Source organism: Haliaeetus albicilla, chromosome 4 (assembly GCF_947461875.1).
Source record: "Haliaeetus albicilla chromosome 4, bHalAlb1.1, whole genome shotgun sequence".
In the NCBI taxonomy this organism is placed as follows: Eukaryota; Metazoa; Chordata; class Aves; order Accipitriformes; family Accipitridae; genus Haliaeetus; species Haliaeetus albicilla.
In genome coordinates, this window is record NC_091486.1 from 50,927,392 (window position 1) to 50,940,907 (window position 13,516).

The 13,516-nt window shown below is 40.4% G+C and overlaps 2 protein-coding genes across 3 annotated transcripts in view; one reads left to right on the plus strand and one right to left on the minus strand.

Annotated features, from left to right (window-relative positions):
- RNF223 (ring finger protein 223) overlaps positions 1–9,896 on the minus strand; it is a 26,910-nt gene extending 17,014 nt beyond the window's left edge. Inside the window, 2 exon segments of the mRNA XM_069780383.1 lie at positions 8,991–9,419; positions 9,611–9,896. Of these exon segments, the coding sequence (XP_069636484.1) occupies positions 8,991–9,419; positions 9,611–9,896 (715 nt within the window).
- The window catches only part of C4H1orf159 (chromosome 4 C1orf159 homolog), a 19,067-nt gene continuing 14,611 nt past the window's right edge, over positions 9,061–13,516 (plus strand). The window contains exons 1-2 of one of the 2 annotated variants that reach the window (XM_069782628.1): positions 9,061–9,206; positions 10,499–10,611. The gene's annotated coding sequence lies outside the window, so the exon portion shown is untranslated. Of the gene's footprint in view, positions 9,207–9,286; positions 9,358–10,498; positions 10,612–13,516 lie in introns of those variants that run through there. The other variant, XM_069782629.1, reaches the window with a different exon arrangement.

The following is a 13,516-nucleotide window of genomic DNA, read 5'->3' on the forward strand; positions in this document are numbered from 1 at the left end:
GCTCTCTCCAAGATGCTCTTTCTGCTCACTCTGGAAAATTTGTAAGTATTGGATTGGGAGCTGATTTTTCTGTGACTCAGCAATTAAGTCTTCTTGTGAACAGAGCACAGATGTGAAAGAGGTGCTGATAAAGGAGGAATGCATTGAATTGTGACAATGCAAAAGGCATTGAGAAAACGCAGGAGTTCCCATCGGTCCGGATAAAGAAGTTCTTCAGGGCAGTAGAGCAGATTTTCCTCACAGCTTTTGAAGTTGTGCCGCTCCGATAATTGCTCAGATGTGCCTGGGATGCCTGAGACTCCTTTCTTTGGCGCAAAAGGAAAGATGAGTTGCTTCTGTATATGCGACCGTATACCTCACATGTTGAAAGGACTGCGATCTTTTCTGGTTTTACCTATACACGCGCATACATACACATGTAAAGATATATGTATAAAACAATATATATGTATACTTTATATATATAAAAAAATAAGTTGCTATCTACTGAATCACTGCTCTAAGTAACTGCTGGGGACATAAGAGTACGCATGTGACAGATGTATGTCCACCTTGTTCGATAGTTGTATTCTCCAATAGCCCAAATAGGCTTATAGCCCAAACGGCCTCATAGCCCAAACTCCCTGAAGAGCAGTGATGTTGGTGGTACACTGTGTGCCCTGGTCGTATTAAATAGTACTTCTGGATGCTTTAGATTCAAACGCAAGTGTTGCTGTGTTGTGAATGCATTGTAGACTGCCACGGAACTACAGAGTTTGTAAAATAAAAGCAGATGCCCAGTTTATCCTGTTATAAGATAGCTGGCCCACATAGAGAGAGAGAGAAATAAATGCAGCCTTCCTCTAACAAACTCAAACTAGTAAAAAAGAGGCCCTTAGAGCTGCAGAGCTACTTTTCTTGTTGAAAATTTCTTGCATGTCTAGGCTTCTAAATCCAGTTAGGCCTTTAGGAACGGCCATGAAACAAGAGTAATTACCCTAGCTGTCTACAGCCTCTGCTCCAGAGGCTCATCTGTAATCTTGCATTGATAATGGCTAGTGAAATTGTAAACGTAGGTCTTCCATCTTAAGGCCACAGTTAATCTTTTTAAAAAGTACTACTCCATAAAGCAGTTCTTCAGTAAATTAATCGGTCACCAAGAAAAAAAAAAAAAACAACAAACCAACAAACCCAAAAACCCCAGGGACTGCAGAAATTACGGCACTGTATTTTTAAAATGCAGTAGCAATTCTCATGATTGCTCAAGAATATTATGCTCTTGCTCCTGCTCTCATCTTAGTAAGACCCACTGCTGTTCATCTTGCCTAGATACTGCTCATTCATTTAGCACATGATGCATGCCAGCACATATTACATTCTGAGACACCTATGCAATACACCGATCTCTTCAGACTGTGAAGCTATACTTTCACCGACATCGATTTTTGCGCTTATCAAGCCAAATGAAAAATCCTACCAAAGCAGAATGCAATTTACTTTTTAATAAAACTTAAATGGAAGTCAATATATCACTGAAAATCTCTTTTCAATGTGGTAGTAATTAAAGCTATATATTACTGGAAGCATTAAAACTTTAATACATTTTCACGTATATTTATATAGCTTATATTTAATCTTTGTACTCGCAGCAAGAGCCTCAAGAATGATTCCCCAGCCCCCTTTTCTCCCTCCCTCCCCTTCTCCCTGTGTGAAAGGTATAGATAATATTTACAAAGCCATGGAAATTGAACAAGATTTAAAACTTATTAGCAGTAATTCATATAATTATCATATTTGATAAATTTACCTTCAACTAAACACGCAGAAATAAATGTTTCATTAAGAATGATGAATATTTATGTTTTTCCACCTCCTACCTTTGCATGCTTTACAAATATTTGCATATGAAGACACTGTTTTGTCTTATAACAAAGAACAAACACCTACGGATAGAAAAAAACCAAATCTATAATATCACGTGTACAATTTGCAGAATACAACTTCTAGTACTAGAAAAGTTTAGCTAACAGACATCATGAATCGCCATGAATCAATTCCATGTCCCCATAGAAATAGTTTAAGTGGAAAGCTAGATTATCCTCATGTTACAAATCAGCAGGTAGCTGGGGGGGAGGATTTGTTTAAATACGGTAGAATCTACAGAATTTTCAATCAGTATTACATTCATCTATACAAATTGCTTAGTTCTACAGACAATTTATGTACCTGGATAATTCTTTTCAATGCTTTTTTCCAGGCAAACATTGTCTTTAATATTTAGGATGGGACAATCTGCTTTGGAGGTTATGGTCCTTTGGTTACGCATAGGTGTTCAGACTGATTAAACTACATAATATTTATGGTCTTAAATTTCTAAGCTGAAATTATAGTTCCTTAGCAAAGAAAACACAAAAGTGCTTACCTGTCATGTTTTGACCTTCAACTATTGGGGTTTTTTATGCATTTAAAAGCTGCATTTTACAGTTGACATTTATACAGTGTCAAAATATCAAAATGTGTATCAGCATTTATCTGGTCAAAAAGCACGTAGGGTCATTGTATCACAGTATGGGAGAAAGCTTTTTATGAAATTACTAGAAATGGATGCTACGGTCCAAGGTTCTATCATAAATCTAGACAAAGCTAACAAATAATGTTTTGTTTCAGGAATGAATGCTCCAAGTCATGATGTAATGACATTCAGGTTCCTCCCAGCCTGGTTCTTGTTGCCAAGGTCATACCCTGGGCAGTAATTTACAGCATGATAGCTGTGCTCAGAATGGGGGACAAAGCATGGAATAGCAGTCACAAATGTGGGACAGCAGATCTTGGGTCTTACTAGCATGCTGCAGGTATAGGACAAAGGCAAGATAAAGGTGATGAGCAATTCCCAGCACATCTAACTTCCAGATAAAGCCTAAAAGGTTTTTAATTTGCATGCCACAACTCTGTTGTCAACCTGCAACTGTTGCCTGATGGCAAAACATCTGATGCAAATGAGTAGTTGACTTAGAAATGCCAAATTTAAATATATATGTGCTCCAAAGTGGTAGGATAGCTCTAGAATTGCTAGTCCTCATAGACATGCAAAACAGCAACAGATTAAAAGGGAAAAAAATAAACCACACAAAAAAAGCAAGCTGTAATAATGACAGCCCCTTGCAGAAGAAATTTGTTGTGCCTATGGTGTCTAATCTGTGGTTTGCAGATATCTGAGAATGTGTAGATTATTTCTAAGGGATTTACATATCAGTATTTAGCTAAGAAAAACAAAGGTATTTTCTCCTCTACAGGAATTCTTCATAAAGGACTCTACAGCTCCACTAGAGAAAAAAAAACCAAACAGAAAATCAGAAAAGGTTGAAAAGCACTGTACAAAACAGAAGTTTCCAAGCTTCTATTCTTTACTTGTATACTACAATAAGAGTAGTGTGATTACACAGGCAAAGCCATTTAGCTATCTGAGAAGCAGTACGTTTACAGTAACTCCCAGCTTTCCACTGGTGTCAATAAAACCACAAGCACAGCAGTAGATTACCAGCGAGAGTGTGGCAATACTTTTTACAGTAAACATAGTTATAGAGCATTAGTTTCCACATTTCAAACAGAAAGAAGGTTTACCATCAGCAGGGACAATATTGTATGCTTCTGACCTTAATGTTTTGGGGTTTTGGTTTTTGTTTTTAAACAGGAAGAATTTCAGTTTCAATGCAATATTCTTATTAATACTTGATCAAATTTTCTTGAACTGCTTCTTGTTCTCATGTGCTTTCATCTTTAGCTGTATTTCTCAGGATAAAACTTGAATTTCAGCTGGTATATATCTTAAACACAGACTTACAAAATATTTGAAATTAAAAGGTACTTCTAAGTTTGCACTGGCAGGAAGGTAATATAGGGTGGTTCTAGCTTGGGGAAGAGAAAGGACTTGATTTCTTCTGTTATAAATTATAGCAACCTTGGACATAAGAATAATTTTGTGTTGTTTTTGAATGCCTTTTGTTCATCATCAGACTAAACGTGTCCTGTGAATTGCTTATCTCATACCCTACTGTAACCCAGACAGCTATTATGCCCATCTGTTGTTTTCTTTCAGACTCTGAAAACAACTCCTGTATATCAAGTCTGTGACTGCTTTTCATTTGTCTTCTACTTTTAAACTTTCAGGATTTACCATAAAAAGCAGTTGTGATTTCATTTTCCTTTCTAGATCACTGCCTTAAGGGAAAAATATGTTTAAAGGAAACTTGTCAATAAAATATAGCTGGTAAGTCAAGTGATGGGCATGTTGATCCTGCTAGTATTAAAAAATCTATTTAACAATAATAGTTGAGCAAGTTACTATATTAGTTTCAAACTGTGCATGAAAATTGGTCTGGAATTGTCCCCTCTCCACCTTCCCCTCCCCCCAAAAAGTTAGCAAATGAAAGAAGTAAAGGGTATATTGGGAACAGAAAATCTTAAGCAAAGGGCTTCTGCTTGATAGGAGCATCATACGTGGCAGTAGATGGACACATATGTTTTAGTTCAAGTGGCTAACAAATATCCTTTGGCTTGACAGAAAGGTGTTTCTCAAGGAGGTCTTTAATTCTCAGAAATCATACAATGAGAAGTCAGGGAGTCCTCTTCAAATTTCTCAATTAACAGTTAAGTAATCTCAGAATGACAACTGTTAAACTGCCTCAATCTATCCAATTACACTGGTAATATAGTTCTCCTGAAGGGTTGCTATATGTGGCAGGAATACATCGAGATGTTTCCCCAGTTAACGGAAATATTGCCAGTGGATTAGCAGACCATAAAATTATGTCAATGCTAGCAGTCATTCTCTTGACAAGGCAACTAATGTTTTTACTTCTGTTATGTAGGTCATATCTGCTCAAGAGCAATAACTTTCTGCTTGACTGCCTAGCTGTGTGTCACCCAGGTACTCTTCCAGGAAAAGTACAGGATGAGCAAATGTATTTGTGAAAGGGAGTATAGTTTACCATCTGGTATGCATTGTTTGAGTCCTATTACAAATTTTACAAATAACTTGTACATTCTTCTTAAAAACAGAAAGCTTTTGAGCTTTTTTGAGCTTTTTTGAGCTTTCCCTTATTATTAATGCAAACCTACCAATAGACTGTTATCATTTAAAGCTGATTCGAAAGAGAAAAGGCTTAAGCCTTCCTATTCCTGCTTTGATCAAAAGCAGACCTTCGAAACTGTCAATGTGAAATCAGCAGTGCTTGCTTAGTGAAGAGAAACCCTGCATATTTGAGATGATGTCATTTAGAGGCACTGTCAGGGCAAGCGGCCTAATAGACAGAATTCCAGAGTAGAAGATTAAAGACCATGACTGATTTGGGGCAGTCCGAATAGGAGCGAGTACATACAAGAGCTGATGCTTTAATTTACTAGAAGGATGGTAGGTCAGATCTGGGAAAATTTGTCAGCATCGGTACAGATGGTGTTATCCTCCACATGAGTCAATATTCCAAGCTTTTTCCTTAAGGATACAGTATTCACTGAAAAATGTCATTGGTCAAAGAAATAGGGAATGGAGTATGCTCACAGGCATCCGGCTTTCTACAATAACCTCTAGTCTCATCCCCATTCCCCAAATCTTTTGAAGCATCCCTTCAGACAGCAATATCAGAAGGCATTTGGTCATTGTGCTGTGGATGAAAGGAATCCAGTTACCTGCTAGTGTGCCTTCAGCAACTTTACAGAACATCTTTCTGTAACAGCAGCTGTTGCATAGAACAGAAAGCTCTCTGAAGAAATCATTGCCTGAATAACTGCACGCTGTGTTTTCTGCTTTGTTTCAGAGCTGCTAGTAACATGCAAAGTGAGAGTGGTTTCGCTTTGTGTCTTAGGGGAAATCTTGGTAACTGCCTCAACCAATTGTTAAAAGCCACAAATCAGGAAGCTGAAATGACAGAACACTTTAGTGGTAGTTGTGTGCAGAAACAGACAAGTCAGGAAGCTGAGTACAGAAATCTAATTAATATAACCACTGCAAAAGCAAGGCTAGACTTAAACTTGCAGGATGCTGAAGTACACAGTAAACATAGCAGAAACAGTGCGGTTTCCTCCCAGCTCTACAAACTTCTGGCAATGCCTACATATTACACAGATATACTGGAAATACCCTACAGAGAAAATGGATAATATAATCTAAAAGAGGTTTTTTTTCCTTTCTCACAGCTTGACAATAGAGTCGATAGATTAGATCTTTCCGTTAAATAACATGCAATAATAGTTGTTTTGTTTATTTTGAAGCAATTTGTAATTCTCTGTCTACTAAAGGAATGTTAATTTTGACACCTTTTTTGCCAAGCACTCCAAACAATATGCAACAGTTAAACCACTGCAAACATCACTTTGAAGAGATGCCTGGACATGTTGTGTGAGAAAACCTTAATAAACAGAGCTCAATGCAAAAATTCAGTACAGTAAGAATTATTTTAAAAGCACTATTGAGGTATAATAGACATATTTTGAAAAGATTTTTATTAATAATGTATCTGGTTGTAGTTAATTGTCATAGTAGCTTGTACTTTTTTCACACAATGAGACTTTCCACAATCTCCTATTTTTGCCCTACCCTCAGATTGGAAAGGTCACTGCAAAAAGCTGTTAGAACCGTACGTCCTGTTGATTTACTCACTCTTTTGTTCTGGTAAAATATGTGCTTGTGAGCAGCAACCTAGTTTTGAAGGACTGCACTTTAGTTTTCGTGCTGCAGTGGCAATAACTATGGGACCAGCCAGAAAGACAGCTATTTAGTGTACTCATTTGTTTTGCCAGCATCTACAATTCTTTTGCAGCAATTTTATTTCACAGTAGTGCTGCCCTCTGAATTATGGGGAAAAAAAAAAAAAACAACAAACCAACAAAAAACCTAGATATGCCTGTCCATGTGCAGAACTTTTTTCTGCCTCATGAATTGTTTGTTGACCCTAAATTCAAAACTCATAATTTCTACCTTTCCTTCTTCCATCTATAAACTTGAAAGTAGCATATCTTGTCCTGCACAGGCATGTTGCAGAGAAAGATACTGAGTTTTATAGCATAACTATGGTTATGGAGAAATGTAATAAGTTTGAGTGTCAACTACTAAACCATTCATAGGATTTAAATCACAGCCTCTTACATGCATTGAATCTCTTAGGCAAGAAAAATTCCAATCACACTGTCACACTATGCATTCAGCCAAGTGTCCTATTTTGTGAAATGCCGATAGAAGGCTGGGGTGGGGAGGGATCGCAAACAGCTTACGAAGCTGCAGAACAAATTTCAAGTGACACATTTACAAAGTAATGCAAACCACAATACACAGCTAAGAAAAGAAGGCGAGAAATGTTTTTCCTGGCTATGAAGTCATTGTCAATTTTATAGCTAGTGAACAGAATAGAAGGCAGAAGGCTTAATCTTTGAAGAGATAAGGGTGAATTCGATATTGAGATGAAGTACTTTTAAGTCAAAATACTTTGTCCTAGTATAATTTTATGCGTGGTTTTTTTGCATCCAGTAGCTCACTGAATCCAAAGGTATTTGAGAATCGTTTCTAACTGCTCTACTAAAGTGTGAATTATGCACCTCTGAAAGTTCTGTGTAACCACAAATGAAACCAGTAACAATTTCTTTGCAGTTTCAGCACTTTAGCTGCTCTGTATATTTATCAGAAGCTGAATTCTGTGTATCATTGGGTGCTACACACAAAGAACAGAAAGCAAACAAGCCTGTCCACCCACCTTACCCATTTTCATCTCTTCAGCAAAGTGTACTGAATTATACCATATATCCACACTTTGTGGGAGAAACTCTAGGACTGCTGTGTCAAAAGTTCAGTGAAAGCTTTTTCCTGCTGACTCCTTCAGTCTTGAGAATAAGTAGTGCATTTAAGTCTTTCTCTGGGATTCTAGGTTCTGCTCCGAAACATTGCACCCACTTTGGAAAAAAAAACCAAACCAAACATCACAGTAAATTGCAGTTCTTCTGAGGTATCCAGGTGAGGAAATTTGTAAAGAGCTGCATTTAGTTTTCATCTGCACAGCTATACAAATATGCAGTAAAACTGAACGTGAATTTTCTTGGCAAATATTTTTATTCTTTATTATACCTAACTAGGTAGTTTCTTCCTTACTGGAAAAAATAATTCCATGTATGGTTCAGGAGAGGGCAACTTTCAAAGAATTTAAGTATTTTAAAATCTTTTCTTTAAAAAAGCATACTATAGAATTGAGACCTTTTCCCAAATGATGTTTGACATTGCCTATAATCTTTGTATTTTAAATTCGTTACAAAACGCACTGCCATCTCAAACTTGGAACACATTCTAATTCTCTTCAAGAGGTGACTTGTTGCATGAAGGCGTAGATTTTGGATCAGAAGTGCAGCCTCCCGTTCCAAGCCCTAATTTTTAATGAGAGATCCTGCCCTTTCTGCCACATTTCGGCAGCGGTTGTTAATTGGGCTGAGACGTGATGGTATGTAGGCTTAGGCGAGCAACTCCGTGCTGGGCGTCATCCTTCTGGACGTGAGCATTGCCCTGTGTTTCTCAAGGTTTCCTTCCTTTCTCTGAAATCCCGGTGCTTCCTCAGGAGGCTGCTGCCAGGCGGTACCCAAGGACGTGTGTGAAGGCTCGGGAGGAGCTCAAGCGTGCCGTAGCCTCCTTGCGTCCCCTATCCTGACGCTTCCCGATGGAAATATTTAATCCTTCGATCACGATCTCCCCCGCTTGGCAGAAGCCTCGAGGGACGGGGGGAAGAGGCCTTCGCCTTCCCGCCTGCCTACCTGCGGCTTCGTTCTCCCTCCCGTCGTCCCTCCCGGGGCGTCCGCGTCGCCAAGCAACGCCCAAAATGGCCGCTCCGGCGCTAGGCACACCGGGAAACGCAGTGCCGGGGCCCGCCCGTCCCTCGGCCCGTCTCCGGACGGGGGACTCCATTTCCCAGGAGGCACCGCGCGGAGGAGAGCGGCGCTAGCGAGGCCGCTGCGGGGAAGGGCTGAGGGAGGGGATTTACCTGCGGGGAGGAGGGCGCAGGTAGGGCGCGGCGCGGAGGCTGCTGGGACTTGTAGTTCCCGGCCAACGGCCCCTTCGGGGAACCCGATCGTCGGGCCGGCAGGGGGGGAACTACAACTCCCAGGGCGCGGCGGGAAGGAGCGGGCAGGGCGCCGCCTGAGGGCGGGGGGTACGAAAGGGAACCTGCCGCCGGTGCTGCCGGCGGTTGTTTCCTCAGGTAAGGAGGCGGAGGCGGGAGGGCGGCCGGGCCCCTCGGGCGGCGGCAGCGGGGGCGGGAGGGAAGGAAGGAGGGCGGCGACCCCTGGGGCGGGCGGCGAGCCCCCGGGCGTTGCCCCATTGTTCGGGGCGCGGGAGGCGCCGCCGGGCAGGTGAGGCGAGGCGCTGAGGGCGCCGCTGCAGCTTTCGGTGAGGCCGCAGGCGGCAGCGGGCCCTGCCGGCACCGCCGGGCGGGGAGCGGTCTGTCAGGCGCGGGCCAGGCCCCCCCCCTTCACCTCACACACGCTCCCTCCTTCCTCCACGGTGTCCCGCTGCCGGTGGAGGCGGCGGTGTGGGGCCGGTCCCGGGGTTGGGCAGCGGCGGCAGAAATGTGTTTCCAGAGCGGGCACAGGGAGGGTGCCTTACGTGAGGAAAAAGCCCCCGACCCTTCTCGCCGGGGCCGGGGGGGTGGTGGTGGTGTGTGTGAGGGAGCCGCGGTTTGCCATGTAGGTTGAAGCCGGGGGGGAGTTGCCCCTCGGTCCCTCTTCTTGCCCAGCTTTTTCAAGGCTTCTTGGTTCCTGGAACGTTTTACGTTGAAGTGCTGTATTGTCGAGACGCGTTTGGAAACAAATCGTCTCCTTCTCACGGTCCAGTAAAACTTTGGATACTTTTTCCCTAATAAACGAACTCGGTTTACTACCGATTTTGGCATTCTGAGACTTTTTAGGGTTGTGGGTGTTCGGTGGGTTTTTTTGGTTTGTTGGGGTTTTTTTCCCCTTGATACATTTCAAGCAAATATATATGTCTATAACACAAATTTTTGTTGCACTGTTTTTGGGGGGGTAAAAAGCCCTAAACAGGCCATGAATATGCTGAGTTTCCAAAGCATCTTTCCCTGTACTGTATAGCTATGCTATTGGCAACCAAATTGTACTAGTATTCACTTCTGCTCTCCGTTTTTAAGCTTGCAATGACTGTTTCAACAGCAGAATGTGTTACTGCCAATTTTTTGTTGACTGAACAACAGTAAATGTTGGTGTTAATTAGTGTTTGCTCTAGGCGTATTCCAGGTATGTAACTGCTTTTGAAGCAAAGCCTAGCTTAAAGTAGATATCTTCATTGTCATGAGTGGAAGGTGTGTATTTTTAATTGCTGGTTGCTGGCCTATTACATAATCATTTTGATGGAAGGGTAGGGATAGTAGTTCTTTTCATGGGTGCATGTTAAGAAAGCTGGAAAAACAAGTCCTCCTTCAGCTTTAATTTATAAAAGATTGTTCTAAGCACAACCCATATCTGTTCTTCTACTGTGCAGGTTTATTGTGAAACAGTTGCAGTGTCAATGAGAAGCTAGCAGTAAACCACATACCGCAAGCGTTGTTATCTGAGGAAGATGCAGTGTCCTAGTGCATACCTCTGACAGAGCTGGTAAGTGAGAGTTTAGGCCTTTACAAGTCTGTTGTTTGTGAGACTGCATTTTGACTCTTCTGTTTTATCATGGCTAATTCAAGGTCACATCAGAATTAAGAAGCCTTTGGCAGTGGGATGAGTGTTATTAGTTTCAAACTCTGATCTGCTGAATGAATTATAAAACCACCTGAAATTTAGGCAATGTTTCTTTTTACTGCCATCTTCTTCCATGTACCTGAAAAAATTACCTTACTCAAACAATGCTCCACCACCATTTTAAGCAAGCAAGATACTGATAATGCAACAGAAATAATAGATGCACAGCTATATGTATGGAAAATGTAGACATAAAAATGAATTAAAGAACACTTGCTTCCAGGCGTGGGAAGGGAAAAAGTCTTCTAGTGCTTGGTGTTCATGAATTGTTTGTGTTCTTTTTTTAAAAGCAACAAGAGGAAGAATTCCCTTAGTGGATCTTGATGTGTTTAGCTTATGTGTATTGTGGCACTTGAGATCCAAGTTGACAGTGATTTGAGATTTCTTTCAAATGTGGAACTCTGGTGCGAAATACTTGTTTTAATTAAAATGTCTGTGTTAGCAAAACTGTGCTGGTATCTCAAGCATAAATGCTTTCTAATTTGGGCTCCAGTTTGTGCATGACATTATCTTTTTTTTTTCTGTAATCCAAAGAGAAAATGCTGCCAAAAGTGAAACATATTATATGGGCTTGTAAATTGTTTTGCTGTGGGTGTCTGATCCTGGTCAAATTCATGTACTTAGAATTTAAGAACTAAAACTTCAGCTACCTCATTCAGAGGCATGGTTAGTATTCCTGTGTACTGAATGTCTTGGAGGCTTTAGGGCTTTTTCCTTTCTAAAGTTAAAATTATGGTGTAAAATACTGTTCAGGTTGGCAGTAGAATGGTTATGACTGACTTGTGGCTGGAAAGCAGTAAAATGAGTTGTGTTACTTCGGTGGTTTTGTACGGGGAGACCAATTAACAGTACAAATCCCAACTTGAAGTTGCTGTCTTGTTTGGAAGTTCTGCACTTGATTTATTCTTTGACTTACAAGTCCCAAGCTCTCTCCAACCTTGCTGAGGTGTGGCACAACCAGACTTTAGGAACATTATATATGTTTTTCATATTATTACATATAAAGAATATGGATGCTTAGGTCTGTCTGATATCTTTCATGGGCATTACCCTAAAAAAAAAAAAGTAGATATCTAGTGTTACCTTCATGGCTTGAATTTCTGTCTCATTCAGACGGATGTTATTTATATATTATGTTAAAAGGCTTCTAATTTTTACTGGCTGATAGAGAATCCAGCAGGGTGTGAAGAAGTGGTTCTGGGATGTGGAGTAAAATGTAGATTGAGTAAACATAACATGTTTCATATGTTTGGAAGCTTTAAAGCATCTTGTTCATCTCCGATTTCCTTTTCCTGCAGTTAAAGCTGGTTCAAAATTCAAACAACAAACAACCAACAATGACATATATGTGTGTGGATATATATGCACACGAAAAAGCTTAGATATTGTCTCTCACAGAAGTAAAAAATACTGGCTGATGATTTGCGGGCAAATAGATCTTGTGTCCTATTTCTACTGGAACAGCTGCAGGGCAGATGTTCCAGTTTGTTAGAATCACTAGTGGCTGTGAACAAATATCTGCCCATAACTGCAACAGTATTGTTGATTAGTAGCTTGATTTATTTCAGGAATGGAAATACAACCAATATTGAGCTGATGCTGTATAGCTATTTGCATTCACAAAGAGGGGGATTGGGCACTTAGAAGTGGCTAGTTTCACAAATGTTTTCTTGTTTAGTATGACTTGTTCCTGCAACTAAGTATTTTTCTAGATAACAAGAATATACTTGTTTAAACAAATGCCTCTTTCACCTGCCTTTTATTAGTATTTACAACTATTATAATAACCAGGTATTGACAAAAATGTGTGCATAGCATCCGAAACAACAAAGAATTATCAGCAAATGTCTTTACCAACTCAAAGTATTTTCCCCAGAGGAAGTCCTTCTCAGCCAAGCAGCAATATCTCATTTCTGAAGACAGATTGTAGAGAACTGATAGGTAACAAGGCAAACTCTGTGTATGTATTTGTTTAGAATGCATCCATCCATATGCACATCCTGAGGATCGTTTTAACATTAGACTCAGCTGGACTGCTTTGAAAAACCTTAAAAGTTGTGCTACTCAACTTCTGCTGCAATAGAAAGGCATAAAAATAAAAGTTTTTAAAAGGTTAAATGTGCAAATTAAAGTTACACCCAATGTGATCCGAAACAGAATTATTCATAACTTTTATGTAAGCACTTGTATACTGTCACACACAAGTGGAAAGCTCTCTGTCAAACTAGGTAAATGCAATGCCTACATCAGCGATCATTCACTGAGTCATGAGTAACTTCTGTTCTGCTCAATTGTGCTCAAGGAGAAACTGTTACCATCAAAGCTATAAGCTAGGTGTTCTTGGCTTTTCGGGATACGTACTGCACTCTAGAAAGGTTGTCTCCTTTCATCTTCTGAGATGACTTCACCTTTTTGTTAAAACAGGTGGTTGCATTTGAGGTATCTTGTCACCTCGGGTATTGTTGAAAAATAACATTAAAGCTTTTTAGTCAGCAGTTTGTCAGCTTAGCTGTGGATTAGAAACATATCTTTCCATCCTTGCATAGAATTCCCAAAGCTAAATTTTCCCGGCTGTTTTTGGCAGTGCCATCACTTTCTAGCAGTTCCGTAAAATGCCATGATCCATCTTAATTTTCACTCCAGGATGTGGTGGTGGTACCGTTCCTGAAGCAAACTAGCTCTTAGTATCTCATTCTGGAGAATCTCTGCATGTTCAAAGGTTCCTTGCTGCTTACATTCCTTGGTTCCTATAATCTACATTGCCAAC